At 37.1% G+C, this 18,843-nt stretch overlaps 1 protein-coding gene across 1 annotated transcript in view; it reads right to left on the minus strand.

The window, feature by feature from the left end:
• Positions 1-324: 324 nt before the first annotated feature.
• The window catches only part of LOC128611188 (BTB/POZ domain-containing protein KCTD8-like), a 52,280-nt gene continuing 33,761 nt past the window's right edge, over positions 325-18,843 (minus strand). The window contains exon 4 of the mRNA XM_053630524.1: positions 325-2,126. Coding sequence (XP_053486499.1) covers positions 1,609-2,126 — 518 coding nt within the window. The 3' untranslated portion in view covers positions 325-1,608. The remainder of the gene's footprint in view (positions 2,127-18,843) is intronic.

Consider the following 18,843-nt stretch of genomic DNA (forward strand, 5'->3'; position numbering starts at 1 on the left):
GGGATTTTGACACACCTTAATACACCACCTGTCCGTTAGAAGTCACAGTCTCAAAGCATACTAATTAAAATGCATAATAAACCAGGTCACATTCACCTCATTTAACCATAGTCTGTTTGTATCTCCTACAAATGTCATCCATGGAGTAAGGTTTCATACAATGTAATGTCTGAGCATTAATAGAACTCTAGAGCTAACTCTGATTAAACATAACACCTTATGAATAACTTTTAAGCCAGATAAAGTCTTTAAAGATGATTATACATCAAATCTACTTATTATTAAATTCTATTCTGTTAGCTTTGAGTCTGATATTTTAGGAGTCACAAATCTTCCACCAAAGCTGTACAGTAGTCAAAATTTTCTTCCATTTTCATATTCAGAAAGAGGTGGGGAAATTTCATTGAGTCTATTGCATCACCATGTCTATGCCATGTGCCATGTGTATTAGTTATGCTAGTGTATTAGTAATACTATAACATATTTAGAACAATCATAAATTACTTTCAGACATTTAATCAGCCCTTGTTTATTTTAACTTACCACACATTTAAAAAATCATACACAAAGCAGACAAACTGATTTCTCTCTTTCCATTTGCACGACACATTTAATTACAGAAGAAAATCTCCATTTCTTGTATTTTACATACAATAGACTAACACTAGCTCTTGTTGGAAACTTACTGGAACACTGCAACTAAGGTTTCACAGAGACAGCAGTGTCATTGTGCTTCTCAAACCTGTGCTCTGGAAAGAGATATTTCAGCATCTCAATCCAGCATTTATTGTAAATTGTACTGTAAGCATATTGTTAAGTGATTTGGCATCTATCAAAAGCCCTAAAATGTAAGACTTTGTGGTGCTTTATTAAAACTAACATTTTGTATGGTTGCCATATTTTACTAATTATACACAAACATTGTTATGCACAGACCACTTTACAAACTAAAACCACATATTATACAGTGAACCATATGGACCATAGGTTTTAGATACCATCCAGTACACATCAACTCATAGCAATTCATCAGATCAGTCAACATTAAAATCAGTATGTAACATTTCAATGTCACTTTTATGAATTGGAAGAAATGCCATTAACTTCATTAAATCCCATGCTGGCTTCATGATACTCAGTAAAAATTAGGAAATCATTGTGAGGTATAAAATGGTGACATTTGCACAATGGAACTGTACAAGACATATACAAGACATAAACTCTACTGATGCAAGACAAGGCAACATAAGAGAATATTTACTGTGTTTTCAGTTTGATTGATTTACTAGCAACAGCGTCTGCTAAATGGGCTGTTGAGGAAAAAAATAGTCCTCACCATCAATAATACTTTTTTTAAGCTGCTGAAGATCCTTGATTCGTTTCCCCTTTTTGCTTTAAGTTTGAACATAGGGGCTACAATGTAGTTCAAATGTTTTTTACTCACTTTCATCCAAGATTACAGCCATTTTTAACAGCCTGTTGACTTCCTTTTGAGAAATATTGCACCTTTATAAATAAATTGTTTAAAAATAAATTCAAACGAAAAAAAAAGAAAATCAGGAAAAAAGAAAAAAAAAAACACCACAGAAATTCTGACTAAGAGCTTTTCTAGAGCCCATATTTCTGAAGCAATTCTGACTGCCACTGGCGCTTCCGTTCTGGGAATGCCTGAGGAATCCTGATCTTGCGGAAATCCCGAATACACTGCTTCATATCCTCTTGAGCGTTGGGTCTTTCCAGAGTCTTTCGGCGCACGAGTCCACCCTCACGCAGCCCCCCACCACTGGTCAACGACTGGAAGAGCTCGCTGTTGCGCCTTTTATCTGGAAGCTCCATCCACTGCACGGAGGCACCCTTCTTGGGCGGCCTGCCGAGGGTGAGGGTACTGGGGGGACGAGATACTGAATGCAGAGCTCCACAGGGTGCTAGGGAGCCTCCAACTACCTCCTCACGAGGCACCAAGATAGATCCTCCATCCTGGGGTGATGTGGCCTCTGAGTGGGTCTCTGAGCTGGAGGTGGACAATTCGTTCAAGGAAGCTCCACTTTCACTGCCCTTGTCTGCCAGCTTCTCAGGCTTGGGTTCCTCACACTCTGTCCTCGGCGACACGGTCCTGCAGGCGGGCCCTACCATACAAACATGAACATCACAGAGAAGATACATATTTAACAATCACTTAACCCAAGACACACATATAAACAATATATACAGGGTTATTGTAGGTCCAGTCATGAGGAATGATGTTTAAAGCCACGGTACTGCACTCTGTTGTGTTTTTTTACTCTCTTAACACATCAGTTCCTCATCTAATTACCATACCCCTCACAGGATCAATCATGCAGGGATAAAAACACCATTATGAAGCTATGAATCACATCTTGTCAGCTGCATTGCTGAGATACACTGACTGAACAGACTGACCGATAAATTAGTTCTGGGGAAAACCTTAATTGCTGCAAGTTCTTATAAAAATGCTGTATGGGGAAACGGAAGTGTGAGAATGGATTATACAAATCACAAAACGTAAGTAAGGCACACATTTCCAAAGATGATGGTATTATTTTTACAGGCTCAAACCAAACATTTGATATAAAAAATATATTTATAATCTCTTTTTATTGTTACTCCATTATACTGCACTGATAGGTCTATAACCAAAGGGTTTTTGGTAGAAGCGTATAACCTCATTGAGCCTTTGAATGCCATATGCAGGTGCTAATTGGTGATTAGAGGCTGATATCAAGGCACCAGGGAAGCAGGGAGCCACTCTCCCCAGGCTAATTATACCTGGAGGCATGTCTGTAAATACACACAAACACACACACACACACACACACAAATACACACACAAACCACGTGACCTACCTTGGCTATCTTCATTTTACAAGGCTGTCATTATAACAATCCCAATTCCTAAAATTTCCTTCAAGAAAACAAATGTTTTGGTATCCAAAGATTGTAGTTTCCTATTGGTGCACTGTCTTACAATGACACAGGGGTCTGTTCATGATCAATAGATGTATGACTTTCTCAGCATCAATTTACACATACATCACATATATCTTAATCTGCAGTGATACTTATCTGAATTCCAGGAACAGGACATTTTGTTTAGTTAAAGGAGTGCAGCCCATTCATCAGTTTAACTTTGTTATCATTCTAAACCTTGACAAGTTTCTAGATAAAAACATAAAAAAAAAAACATTATTGGAAAAAAAAAATATCCAGTATAAAAGACACAGCATGAAGACACCACACACATTATATTATTGAATACCATTATATAACACACACACACACACAGAGAGAGAGAGAGAGAGAGAGACAGACAGACAGACAGACAGACAGATTGTTTTAATAATCTCTGCACATGTCTAAAACACCTTTCCAATAAGATGATATATAACTTATTATTTGCTGGTGTATTCTGCCTTTCATTTGGCCTTTTTGAACATCACATCTTTATATTTCAGAGCTTAGTTGTACCACTGTGCTGCAGTTATTTAAAAAAATCCAAAATAATCATAAAACCAACCAACGAAATGGGGCTATAACATTATGGTCACTCTGCCAAGTGATGTTAGATACAGTAGCTGGCTCATTTGTAGGCTAGTATTCCATGAAAAATATAATTCTGTCATAAATGCTTTTGTCTAAGCTGTGATCTTAAAACTGAGTTACTTGCTTCACACTGCTCCACCTTATTTCCTTTCCCCTTGTCTACCAAGCAGTGACAGTAATATTTAAAGTTGGGTTTCCAGAGCAGCAGGAGGCGATAGTAACCCGGGTGTATCACTGCCACACTCCTCACTCTGGGTCTGCAACACAGGGTATTCTAGCATGAACATGGTGAATACATTAGTCAACTGATATGTTGTTGGTCCCAAGTGTTCTTTCAGGTTGCGATCTATGCCTGGCCACCACACCACATGCCAATAACACTGAGTTTGACAATATCAAGGCAGGCATCGTGTACAATGACCATCATATGCCCCCCGAGCCTTGAGGACATGATGGCTTGAGGTCACAGGAGGCACAATTTTCAGCCCATGTTGTAGCTGGGACTACTCCAACAGCAATTGCTGCATCACAGGCAAAATTTGTCAGTCTGGGTGGAAGTAGGTTAGCATTGGTGAGGAACTGCGGAGTCTTTTCAGAGTGTCATACACTGTACACTGTCTGAATACTGGAAGTCCAGTCCCATGCTGTGTCCTGTTTAAGTATCTGATGAAGTGCCACTGTGATGAAGGAATAGTCAAGGAAGAATTGTATGTAATATACCATCCAGCCAACTGTACTGCTGAGGTAGGTATGGGCATGTTCACAATGGCATCTATATTTGACTGGAGTGGGCCTGTTGATGACACATGAAAATGTATAAAGTATATTGCTAATGTTGAGAAAATACACTTATCTGTGTTCAGTGTCAGATTGAGCCTTTCCAGTGCAGCAAGCACCGGTTTCAGGCATTTATAATGAGTCTATATATACAGTAATTATTATATACTGTACACAGATCAAGAGGATAGTCATAGATTGTGTGACCAAAAGGGCCAAGTTCAAGCCACCATTCTGTCCTACAATGGAATATTTTGTGATGAGAAAGCAAAACATTTGTTTTTAAATTTTCACAAATCCATCAGGGAACCAAAAAAAAAAAACTATGTCAAAGTAAACCTTATTGTCATGATATACTGACCAAACATCTTCTATTGGACCACCCCATTGGAACACCATCATACTGTACTGGAACAACTTGGCAAAAAAAAAAAAGTCATGTCAGATGCAGGAAGAGCATGCTAATTTCTGAAAATAGTGCAACCAGTTTTATTGGAACATTCTATGAAAAATCCATAAATCTATAAGAATGATGTAATAAGTAAAACCCATGTAAAAGCTCATGTATACACATGTAATAAATAAAATAGCTGTCCAGCCAAAACATGTATCCATTTTAGGAAGTTATAAAGTCAGTGATACAACCCACATATACTTCACCCCTAACCAAAAAGAAATTGTACTGGCAATCTGTTGTCATGTAAATGATCAGGACATAAAATTCTACTCTTTCTGACTGCCTTTATCTTTAACCCTTGTGTGGTCATCATTATTAGTAAAAGAAAAACATTTTTTGAACACCCATGCTAAACCCCATCCTACATCAATTTGACCTGAGAGTAATTCATGGTTGAAAAGAGTACTTGAAAACAGACAGGTCATATTAAATATGAAATTAAACTGATTTAAAATGAGTTCATGTCAGAGATACAAGGTAAGGCACTTGTGACCTCGTATATCCATAGAAGAAAACAAGTCCCAAGGTCCTGAACATCTGCATACATGGTGAGAAGGATTTGGGAGAAGACTTGAGAGCAAAAAGTGAGGGCCACACAAGGGTTGATCAGATGCTTCCAATGTGAAATTTTGCCATACGCTATCATCTGTTGAGTTCCCCATTAGCAAACATAGGGTGAGTTTGGACTTTAAACCTCAGAGGTACCATAACAGATAATTCCTCTTAGCTTTACTGTCTCGCCATAGCATAGGTATCCATGCCTCAGGAGCTGTTGATCAGCTGTAACACACATATGCATATGGACACATACACACACTACATTTATCTCTGAGTGCTGTGCAATGCACTTTCATCTGAAGGAACATAGTCACACCAAGGGACAGAGAGGTCATGTGCAGCTGGAAATCTATTCCATCTGGCATATGAGCGTACACAAATGTAGAGATAGCCAAGCATACAAAATTACTAATATACATGCATTCACATGTACACACCACACTCTAGAGACTTGTTTATCTGGCAGGGACTTTCTGCGAAATATCAAAGCAATTTCTAGAGCTTTCCAGTCTAGTATTTATTTACCACATGGAAATTTCTAAAGATTATGAAGTAAACTTTTGTCTGGACACTAAATGAATATTGATTTAGTTTCTCATTTTCTTATTATCGAGCACAGTGTACTTTGTTTTTTGTGGGATTTGGTTCTGTCTTGTCAAGGATAAACCAGGATAAATGCAATTTCACGTTATTCCACATGTGATCACATATCATTCACACTTATACATTTACAGACTCAATTTAAATGTGTTTCTAGACAAAAGACCTAAATCTTACATTTATACAGCATGCTATGGTAATCATCTTTTGGCACATGCTAAACTATGTTTAAATTTCTTGTTTTGGATTATGGCTGACACTTTCTTAAACCAGCTTTGGCTGTTGTCTCCCAATATTCTCCCAACTTTGTTTTTGCCAATTCCTATGCTCTAGATGAGTTGAGGGGGTGAGGGCTAACATGAGCTTCCTTTGACACCACCTCAGCTTTCTAAACTGCTGCTCATGTAACATCACAGGGTGACAGAACACATCTGGAGGAGAATGTTAACTTTTCTGTATACATAAACTCACAGATGCTGTGATTGGCCAGAGTCACTCTGCTCAATAGAGTGACCATTTTTTCTATTTCTATTTTGTTTGAGTGATTACCTCTATGTATTGGCATTGCAAATCCAGTATTTTTTACTTGGTTTAACTACAACAGTCATCTTTGTGTCGTGGCACACAACAAATTTGGTTACAGCTGTTCATGGAAACACGGTTACAGTTGACTACAGCTCAGAAGTCACTTACTGCTTTTATCACAGGAGAACCAACACCACAGCTCTGTTCATGACACGCTTCATTTGTAAAACACCCAAATGAACACTGTACTTCCATATTTGAATAAAATCTTATCACACATACCAACTGTACATTTCACACATACCAACATGATAGATCAGGCTGGTTCTTCAAATCTGGTCCTCTAGGTCCACTGTCCTGCAGAGTTTACCCTAAAACTCACGATTTTTACAGCAGAATGCTACTATAGGGACTTATTTCTGTGAAAATTTCAGGTTCATATCTGTTCCCCCACCAGAGATATTCAACTCAAAAGTGAGGGGAATTTAAAAAAATTGCACTTTCTTGTCCCTTTAAAATATATATATATATATATATATATATATATATATATATATATATATATATATATATATATATATATATATATATAGGTACCTACTAAAAAAATTAAGACTGAAACTCAAACCCTTTCATTTGGGGTTGAGGATTACATTTGGACTTAAGTTCTAAGTCTAAGGAACAAGAATGTACAAAATGTTTATATATGAACATGTAAATTGTAATGTGCTCTAGAGATCAGTTCTCATTCCAAGGAGCTAGGACCACCCTGAGCCAAGATATTGAGATTTACATAAACAGCAGTATAATTAAAATTTGTTGACTGAAAGATGGCCAGTGTAGTTAAACCAATTTTTTTTTAAATGGCGACTTTTCAATGCCAATACATAAATGTAATAACTTTTTTTTTTTAAAGGAAAATTAAAAACAGTCAAGCAACTTGCATTGCACCACTTGAAATGGAATGACCCCAAATGAAACAACGCAGAGTCAACATTGAGACTGAAACCCATCTAATACTTTGTGAGGCCAAACCTTAAGTTTAGTTTCATATATGCCAGAACAAATTAGCAAATTCTCTTGAAAATTACCTAGAGTCCTGCAAAATCATTTTGGTCAGTAGGTTTAGGCATGTAATTGGGTTACCAGTAGAAGACAATATGAACGTAATTTTTACAAACTTGGTCGAAACTGGACTCCTACAGCCCTATTTGTTAATATCAAATGCAGAACATGAAAAAAACCTTCTAATCAACTAACAGACTGATAATGACTGATAAAAATGGTAATCATCAGCACAGCTGTCAGAAATGTGTTTGCAGGCAGGCACAAAATAAGCGCCTAGCTAATCTCTGTGAGAAGTCCAATTAGCCTTGACAGAGGTGCTATTTAGAACACTTTCCAAAATAAAAATCCTGAGAGAAGCTGCTAGCTTTTTGGCCTGCTGTGACTGGATCAGTCTACTGACAGCATGACAATAGAGGCCTTGGTTATTAATATTTTCATGCTAGAAACAAGGAAACAATCTAATAATGTAATCATTGTCTAGTGTAAATGAACTCAATGCACTGTTCTGAATCTGAGCAGAAACTGACTACTGAAATATCTAGCACAATAGTGAGGGCCAGAAAGCTTTCACAGTTTGTCTAAGTGAGATCACAAGAAGAAGTGAAAACCCAGAATGTCATTTCATCTGAATGCTAAGCTGCTCATCATTTTCACCACTTCTAGTCTGGAACCAAAAACGTCCTAAATTACTACATATGGGGATTAGAGGTACGTGAAATGACATACCGACCTATAATGCAGAGAACATTCCTGCCGAAACCTTGGAGGAAAAAACAAAAGAGGATTGAAGAAGGGAAAACTGAGAAAAAAAAAATCAGAGAGATTTCAATAAAGCAGTAATGTCTCTGGGTGAAACATGAATTCAAGATTGCACGAACGGCAACTACCAGATAAATGCAAATCTATAAAGATGCTGATCTCAGTGGCAGTGATTTGCTTGAACAACAATGAAAGTAGATTTTAAATTTTAAATCTTAGATGGAGCTAATATGAGACCATACACTTGCAAATAGTTTTTTTTATATACTGAGATAAATGTAGAACAATCCATGCTGAAGTGTCTAGAAATGTCTCCAAGTAGATTGGAGGGATATTTATCACCTCATGAACCTTTCAATAACAGTTGAAAAGACACTCCACAAAAGCCTTTAACCAGCTATACATGTACACATATACACAAGTGCCTATTTGGTACATTGTTTTATCTATTACATCACTGTTTTATGTATTAAATCATTGTATTATATATAACTTTTCTGGCATAGCTAATAGTGTAATGCAGGCCGATCACCTGTGCTTAGGAGCAGCAGATGTCCTTAACAGAATAATTCTCTCAGAGGGCCAAAACGGTGTCCTATAAATAGTGTGCAGCAAAACCGTGTAAACATAATGTGTTCTCTCATGCTTTCACAGTAATCAAACCCATAGAAAGCTCCATCTGTGGCCATATTCACGCCTGGGATAAACTAGGAAACGCTGTCCTTTAACAACTCTCATTTCCTCTTCTGAACTGCTAAATATCATTTACATCTACTGATCCTTTTATATTAAGACAGATACTGATTGAGCACTCACATTCTCTCTTTTAAAGCCTTAATGCAACACTCAATTATGCTGTCTTTTTTCAGCTCAGCTGTGGTGAACTGCTTAATGCATTGGCACCTGGAAATCTGGACGAAATTCAACCCACCATAAAATATTTGGCGCATAAACATTATGCTAAATAGATGCAATGAAAACATCTGTAAATTTGAGAAATCCTCTGTTGTAGACTTCAACATAGAACTTTTATCAATTCCTTCCAAGGAGAAATTAATACAAATGAAAAATGCTAAGTGTGGAACTGAGGAGTGAAGGAACTAGGACTATAACCCTGAACAGGAAGGAAGAGTAGAAGGAATAGGGACCATGAAACCTATTAGCCATGACTCAGAATCATAGTATAACCACTTATAAGCTATTAATCAGAGAACTGCTTAAAGTGATTTATTGAATAGACAATAAGTAAGTTCAAAATATGACCACCGCCCAGACAGAGTATTAACCTAAAATAATTCATTCTCCTGGCTCCATGTGACTTTTATTGGATTAGGCTTAGTGGTTAGCACGTTCACCTCACACCTCCAGGGTTGGGGGGTTGATTCCCGCCACTGCCCTGTGTGTGTGGAGTTTGCATGTTCTCCTTGTGCTGCGGGGAATTCCTCCGGGTACTCCGGTTTCCTTCCCCTGTCCAAAGACATGCATGGTAGGCTGATTGGCATGTCCAAAGTGTCCGTAGTGTATGAATGGTTGTGTAACTGTGTATGTGATTGTGTCCTGCGTCCAGGGTTTACCCCACCTTGTGCCCCACGCTCCCTGGGATAGGCTCCAGGTATCCCGCGACCCTGTAGGATAAGCGGTATAGAAAATGGATGGATGGATAACCAAATTATTTTTTTCTTTTCTTGTCATTTTTTAATTTTATTTTGTTTTACAAACATCAAATAAGTATACAATGAAGTCTAAAGTATACTTCTAGTCAAAGGTTTTTGAACACCCAGTGTTCCTTATGTTTTGATGTTTTGGATCTAATGTGAGATACAGAGTTTGCATAACAAATTCCCCCAAAAGGGCAATTTTCCCAATCAAATAAATGTCTGCAGAAATGTATTCATACCTTACAAGGAATTTAGACAAAAATTGCAGTACGGGCTTTGGAATATAGTCATTGTATATCTCTTTTTGTAATTCATTAACAGAGGAGCTAAGCATTTGGATGTCTGTTTGAGGTTGGTCCAAATCTTTTCCCATGCAGGCTAGAAAGAGATACCCTTACCTATACCGATACCAATTCTCTCTTCTAGACAGCAAGGATTCATAAAGGCTTCTTAGAGTATACAAAAGGTCTTGTGGCTTATGAATGTGACAACGAGTACCAAAGTATGCCATAAGTCTATATAGCAGATACAAAATATAAGAAGAACCTGAGAGAGAAAATTTCTTTTATATATCTTGGAATGTACAAAGAACAAAAAACTGTGCCCATGTTGAGCAAACATTACATCACAAACCTTGAATGTACCAACCCTGCCTCTATATTTCTCCAAGCTACAGTTGAATTTTGGTCCATCCAGAACTGTACTGGTCTAATCCAAAAGGCCCAGAAATGCAGCTTTGCTCATTACACTATCTAACAGGGCATTGCAGTGTGGATAAACTGATCCTAGCATGTTCCATCTGCCCTTTTTCAGTTAATTAAAACTGAAGATAGAGTCTCCAATTTAACCTACACATGTTTAAAGTTAAACTTCATTTTCCTTTAAAGTCATTTATCAATAATTGTTTGTGGGGGAAAAATAAGTATTTCTGTATTACAAGTCTCACAAGCTGTGTTGCTTTTGTCTGTGATTAACTGATAATTGTTTGTTAACATTGCAATAATGTATCAAGGAAACTCACTTAAATTTTCCAGCCATATGGGGGGTCATATTGCATGGAGGTCATAGACAGTTCAGCAGGGAAAACTCACCCACCATGAACCTCATATTTTCAGAAACAATGCCAGGATTGCCCAACACTTTCTGTAATTTACTACAACCCGTTGCTATGGCTCCCATAGCTTGTAGTGCTGCCTATATGATCTCTGTGTCCATTGAATCCCCTGTTGTGGGCATTACCTTATTAAGATCCAATGTATACTCGGCAGGTTATCATAAACTTTACAAACCAGCATGTCAGCTCTTTATATTTGGCCTGTATGTATGTATTAACACACAAAACCTCATTAGACTGTATCATCACTAGTGATGCCACTGGTCTCTCTATGAGAGGGATTGCTCTCAACCCAAGGGCTTCTTCATCAGTCACTGCAGGCAGTATGCATGATCTTTTATCAGGTTGCAGCTTCAATGCACTCTTAAATGCGATTAAGAAACTGGTTAATTGTAGAATAGGCCAGTCCCTCTCCTGAATAGATGTATTAGAAAATGGATCATTTGATCATCTGTCTAATGGAGAATACAGCCTTATTTTTGAACAGGTAGCCTTAATGCCAGCCTGCAGCTCATTTACTGCTGCTGCTGAGTAGAAATTATAAACTGAATTTATAGGCCACGTGTCTGTTCTAATGACACAGTCAAATGTGGCTAGAATATTAATGAGTTAAATACTAGAATTACTGTGACCAAAGATGTGTATCACAGCACACCCTCACTCACTACCCATGTGAGGTCACAGTCATTCGGTAATAACTGTGCTATTGGAACTTGGAAATAGAAATAGAAAACAGACAATCCACAGTTAAGAATACATGTTTTATACAGCCATTTCATTACCAGTCCCTGTGACTAGGCCAGCAATGCTTATCTAAAATCATGAAATAATTGCAATATTTATTTAACTGATAAATACTTGCAGGCTTGTTATCTGCTTGATGGTAATGTGTCATCTCATTCTACAGTTAGAAAAGCACATCCATCTCTGTTTGAATGCTGATGAGTGCCATGGTGGTGTACAAGTACCAAGTAGATTCCATGGATGAGCAATCAGGTGTCAGATGCTGACAGATCATAGAGTACTGGGTGAACAAATTCTCTATGGGGTCAGTATGCATGATTAATGTATCTGCAGCACACCCTTGTACAGAGCTGCATCCCTGTCCAGTGAAATACTCAGAAAATTAAATTGTGACTAAAAATAGGCAAAATTGAAATTGTGACTACAAAGTGGAACCTGCATACTAAATCAAACACTGTTTATTGCTTCTGGTGTGAAGGGATCTTACTGATACATCTCCCTTGACACTACCTCGAGACGGACAAATTTCTCTCTCTCTACACTTTTTCCCATCCAGTGCATCCTAATTTCTCAATGAGAACAATATTAGCATTGGGAACGTGAATAACAAAAAGATTGTAATGTTTATTGTAGGCTGATTTGGTTTATGTAATATGGCAACTAATTGTACACCAATTTGCTATACTTTAAAAAACTGCAAGTCAGCGTATAGAAATATATTGACTGACATTCACCTATAATGCACGTACGTGTCACACTTATCAATTTAATTGTACAGATCAGAAAAACAATCATGATTTTATTTTGTATATTTCCTCATGGCCCTGAAATTAATTTCTGCCAGCACTGCACACAACATGCTTCTGAATTGTTTTTACATGCAAGTGTGACTTATAACAAGCATAATTTAACTTACTTTTAATTTTTTTTTTCAAATATATTTTTTATATACAATATCAGTATCAGATAAAATATTTGATACTTCAATACTGGCTCTCTAATTGCAAAAACTATTTAAAAGATTTTATGACCCATATGGCAGTATTTCTTCTACCTATTGATGTACATAAATGGGACTTTGCATGAAAAGAAGGACATGTTTTCATGACCCGTATAAAAATAAGTGAATACAAAAAAGTCAAACACTGTTTCAGTATAAATTAAATCTTGACATTGTCATGTAAGCAACTAAAACCTCTGCATGCAAATAAGAAACAAAAATAAATCAAGCTTTAGGTAAATGTGTATGCGCCTGATTTCTTGCATTAGTGAAGAGCAATAAAGGCTAAATTTAATTTTTGCACATTTTCAGTCACGTTTAGATTTGTTTTCCATTTCAATAATTCAGCATCAATAAATCTGTATCCCAGAGCAGCAGTCTTAACTCTTCTATTTCAGTATTTCAGCTGTTTGTATAAATAATACGCTACTCTGTGGAATTTGTACCAGAGGAAATTTTTATTATGCACATTTGCCAGCACAAAATTCATAGTTCTATAGGAAATGCCCTTTGCAGAACATAGACAGATATATGAATGGAATAATGAATGGGACCTTCAATCAGTCCTGATAAAAGGGTTTATATTTTCTGAAACAGGTAATCAAGCTTTTTTTATTTTATGGAGCCCACTGCCTGTACTACAGCTGCAGCTTGGGGAAAACAAATGCATATAATTTTATCATTCTACAACCAATATAAAATTGAATAAAAAATTGTTGAGGGATTTTCTCTTTGTGTTCCCCAACACGTTTCTTTGCAGCAGGCAGGCACATATCCTGGCATCATCGCTACTTTACACACTAAAGCACCGATATTCTGTGAAGTGGATAATGGCCAGACTGCATTTAATGGATGTCAATATCCGGTTATACTACTTATGTCTATGAATAACTTGGCCTCTATAGTGTTCATGTCTTCCATTAATGCCCTTTATCAAGTTTGATTGATTCTTTTGTCTGTTCAGTGAGCAGTACTCATTTCTGCTCTCATTTTGGCTGGTATAGAATGTAGATGGTTACGAATGAAGCTTTAAAGAGCCAGAGTTGGGTGGAACTGTAATCTAATTACTTTTTCTGACAATGCATTACATTTCAAATTTATGTAATTTGATTACAGGTACTGATGCCAATGAAATTACTTTTCTTGCATTACAAATTTATTGTTAAGAAAACGATATTAAGTAAAATGCATTTTAAAAATAAATCACGTTTTGCCCCGAAGATTTTTTTGTTAGCCCTGAATAATTCTCCATTTGGAGCAGTTTGTCACTACGTAACTGAACATTACGTAGACCAATCAGACAGGGTTTACAGGAAAATACGTGGAAACACTTGTATCTTATTGGCTGACAGTCTTTCAATTCTGCCGAACGCTAGCTCACAGTCAGTGTGAGGAAAAATGGATATATGCTGTTTTTCTTTTAAACAGAAAAGGTGTTGAAACTGAAACACTAACATCTTCTGATGCTGAGCAGGAAAACATGATGTGTAAATGTCTATATATGTTCCAGTTTACATGAACATGATATGAAAAGAGCATAAGGAAAGATAATGTACTTTGCATGGCACTGTAGCAGCTATAACTCATACAATAGCTTAATTGTGCCACCCATTGGCTAGCGACACCAAACTAGACTAGTTAGAAAAGTTTGATATTTTATTGGTCTGGAGTCCTACAAACAGTGACAACACCTGAGGCAAGTGTTATGATAAATCCAACTTTTTCTGATCATGTCATATATTGACGCATGCTAAAATGACTGAAAGTGAGTTTCACTTTGCAGTGTATTTTTGTAGGTTTGTTAGGTTTTGAAAGTAACGTGAAAGTAACGTAATTAGTAATCTCATTCCTTTTTACATGCAGTAATTAGTAATTTGTAGTGGATTACTTTTTTGAGTAACTTACCCAACACTGTAAAGAGCCACCATTTGTTGCCATTTCTTTTGTGTGGCAAATGGAAATTGTCAACATTCAGGACAAATTCTACATTTCAATTTGCTTTGTCAGGTAGGAGATCTTGACAAAAGCATTCCAAAAGCAGCAGAGAGTTAGATGAAAACAGGCATGGTCATTTACTTTTGAGAACAGTTATGGCTGATGAGGACCAGCACCCACCACCTGGGGTGAAATTGGCAGAACAACCGCTGTCTTAATCATAAGGGTGTGTGAAGGTCTGGCAAATGACAAGGACTTATTTGTCAGCCTCCTGTGTATGTGTCTGTGCCATCGCCTCGCTGACAGAGATGCAATCAGAGTTTACATTCACCCAGAGAGACAACGCGCTCACCCATGCATACCACTCAGTCATTCAGTGGAATAATAATAAGACATGACAATATGCCACTGTGGTAAGGACCACCCTATTACACACTCACTCACAGATACACACGAACATCCTCACAGATATGCAGTGCCTGAGCCAACAGCTGCTTGGCACCAGTCTCTCTAAAGATGACCTTTAGCATATGTGCAATACAAAGGAAATTGCACAACTTCCCCCAATATTTTCATTAAACAAATGTCACAAGGAAATGTTTAGCAGCATGACTACATTACTCATGATGTAATTCAATTATTCTAGTGAGTAAAAAAAAAACCTCACTTGCACTGTTGCATGATTAATTTTATCTATACTTTCAACAGTGTTTGTCTACATTAACTCTTAGACAGCCAGAGGTAATGTAGCCCATAATTCTCCAGTGAAGCTTGGCTTAAATACTGTCCTATAGTGTATTCAAACATACGTTTTCTTTTCTTTTTTTTTTCTTATCTTTGGGATATTTATCCCATTTTTACCAAATGGTATTCATTTAAAATTCCCACCCACTGGCAAGGGAATTCTCCAGTCACCTGACAGCTACCAACCAAGGGATTTCAGCATCACAGGGCAGCATAACACACTCTGAGGACCTAACAAACCCGTGATTGCTTAGTGTTGTTCCGATTGATAGGGGAGAAAGTAACGCCATCATTCCTACCCAGACAACATGGATTGGTAGGAATGTTGCTCTCAGATTCCTGGCCACAATCTCCTGATGAGAGAAGGAAGTATTTTCTGTCGCACCACTCAGAAGCCCAATTACGCATTGCATTAATGCTGCAAAGCTCAATATTTATTATACAAAACACTATTAAAATGTAATTTTTCATGATTCATCATGCTCTGAAAACTGCTGCAATAAGACCATCATGAATGTTTTGCATACAAAGCAGATACAATACTGAGCAAACGTTTTAGGCACATGCAAAGAAATGCTGTAGCGCAAAACTGCCTTCAAAATAATGAAATTAAATGTTTCTACATTAAACAAATACTGTAAAGAGCAGTAAACAGTAGTAAATGAAACAAAAAAGTCAATATTTGGTGTGACAAAAAAAAAGTAAATAAATAAAAATAAATAAAAATAGCAGTCTCCGGAGCAATTAGAGCAGTCTTATAAGGAAATGAGCTGTAAGTTTTATTGAGCATCTTGCAGAATCAGCCATGGTTCTTCTGGAGACTTTGACTGTTACACTTGCTTCTTATTTTTGCAGCAAAACCCAGCAGCCTTCATTGTGTTTTTTTTTGACTGAAAAGTGGTCTCTTATGTAATATGCTTTATTTAATGTATAAAGGTACATCTTATCTTATGTATTTATTGACATACAAACATTTTTCTGTAACATTAAATTTTGTGCTAGAAAACTAATGTAATGTTTAAATAAAAAATGTTGTTGGTCTTTTGCTATTAACAGTTATAGTATATCGTTATAGTATAGTATAGTATAGTATATAGTTATAGTAAATCAAATGTAGATAACTCAGAGTTACGAGTTTGGTCATTTGCTATTAACCCTCCTATTATGTTATGGGTCAATTTGACCCATTTCCACATATGAGATGTCTGAAATACTGGTTAATTTCTCTTTTCCTCTTTGAAATTTTATGACTTTCCTCATTTAGGGTCATGTACATATATGCAAATATTTCTTCTTATGGCTTGTCTCAGACAAGCCATATTAAAGTTTTACCGTTCTAAGCTGTTCTTTGCTGTTTTTGTGTGTATTTAAACTGTGGAAGTCATTTTGACCCATAACATAATGGATGTAACTTTTCCCCCCAATATAATAGGAGAGTTAATAGTTAATATCTCATGTTAACTATTAAAATTTGTTTAGCAGATAAAATGAGCTTTATTATGAGACACTGTATTTACTACTGGAGAACAGACTAATGTCTGGGATTAATTTAATTAAAAAGTCAGGCAGTGATGGATCCTTTCACCTAACTCTCTAGCCACTATTGGTGCAGTAGCATTAGAATATCCTGAGAGCAAAAAAATATTACCAACACACACACACACACACACACACACAAAGCATTAAGATGTGAAGAAAGTAAAAAAAAATTTAAAGAAATATGTAAGTATAAGACTTGGGTTTGCTTAATAATTTACCTTTATGAGCACAGGCAATATGACAAAAATATCATATCACAGTACTGTTTATTGATGTTTCATCCATCATGATATTTAGGTTTGCTAACAGAGTACCAGACAATAAATAAACCAAAATGGTTTATTTATTGTCTAATTAAAGAAAATGGAGATGGGCTGATAATAATATATATTTTAACATTCAGTCAGACAGTCATTGCTAGACTACCTATTTAAAAAGGAATGGACCTGGAAAGGAACCGACAATACCCATCTTAGAAAATGTAGTAATATAATTTAATCACAATATTTGTACACTGTCCATCCCTAAAATGAATTAATCTTTAAACTGGTCATTCTGGTTGACTATCTAGCTTCAGTTCCTGTACATTAGTGTTCTTGTGACCCCCATTAGATGGCAATTTTGAATATTTACCCATTTCCCTGTGCTGTAACCATCTCTGACATGCCAAAACAAGTCAGTGCCCTTCCTCAGAGCTCCCTGGACAGCCATCATTATGCTAATAGAGTATGGATGAGGAAGGAGTGAGAGAGCAGGGAAAGGGCTCCCCATGAGGCACACACCCATCATGAAAAACTCAGATGACAAGGTTGTCCACAGCCCAGCACTCACATGGCCTCCAGTGACCACTCTCCCTCTATACTTTCTCTCTCTCTCTCTCTCTCGCTCTCTTTCCATCTACTGCTGGTGTCTCTCACTCCCTGATGTTCATCTTTACACCAGCTGCCTCTAGTCTACTTCTCTTCTTTCTCAGTTCAGTTTGTGCTCTCTCTTACTCTTCCTTCTCCCATGCCTTGCCACATTAGGGCTCTTTCCTCCCTTTTTCTATTAGAGATAATCTTCTTGCCCTTATGCTTTTCTACCTTTGCTTTGTTTCTACCACTGTGACTGCCCTCTTCGTTTTTCCTCTCTGTGTGCTGCCTCTCTCTTGTCCCTGACTCTGAGACTACATTCAGTGTACTGAACCTTCACAATGCAGACTGACAGAGGTGGAGAAAGGGTAATGGGTGTTAGGTACCTTGAATGGGGATCTATTTAGAGGCTCGGAAAAGAGTGACAGGGAGAGACAGGAAGAAAGAGGCAGAGTGTGTTTATAAGAAAAAGAAATGCTAGTGATTTTACTCAGGTTGTAACTTCATGATGTAACACTAAAGACACACACGGTCTTGTTATCTGTGCTGTGCAGTGGTGGGATTAACACTGAAGTTCTATTAGCTTCCTTAAAACCACAGCCGTGCCTCCTTCTAGTCAATCACTTGCACCTTTTATCTGTGTGTTTCCTCCATGCTGTCTATTCATACACTGAGCCTTATCTCTGTACACACTCTCGCAGACCAACACCCACAATCTCATAATTCCCCATACACGCATACAGTATCTTTATATGGACACACAGCTCTGTTGAAACATTTTTGAAACCTGCAGAGCATGACAGCATAGATTTAACAACACACCTGCAATTCAGTCTCAGTCAAACATCAACTCATCCATGAATTCAGGCTTGGATCTTCCGTGGTTACAAACCATGTACTACACACATAAGTCCTAGCACTGTTTAGGGTTAGGCCTGATTGGGAAGGAGAAA

Source organism: Ictalurus furcatus, chromosome 8, assembly GCF_023375685.1.
Source record: "Ictalurus furcatus strain D&B chromosome 8, Billie_1.0, whole genome shotgun sequence".
Lineage (NCBI taxonomy): Eukaryota > Metazoa > Chordata > Actinopteri > Siluriformes > Ictaluridae > Ictalurus > Ictalurus furcatus.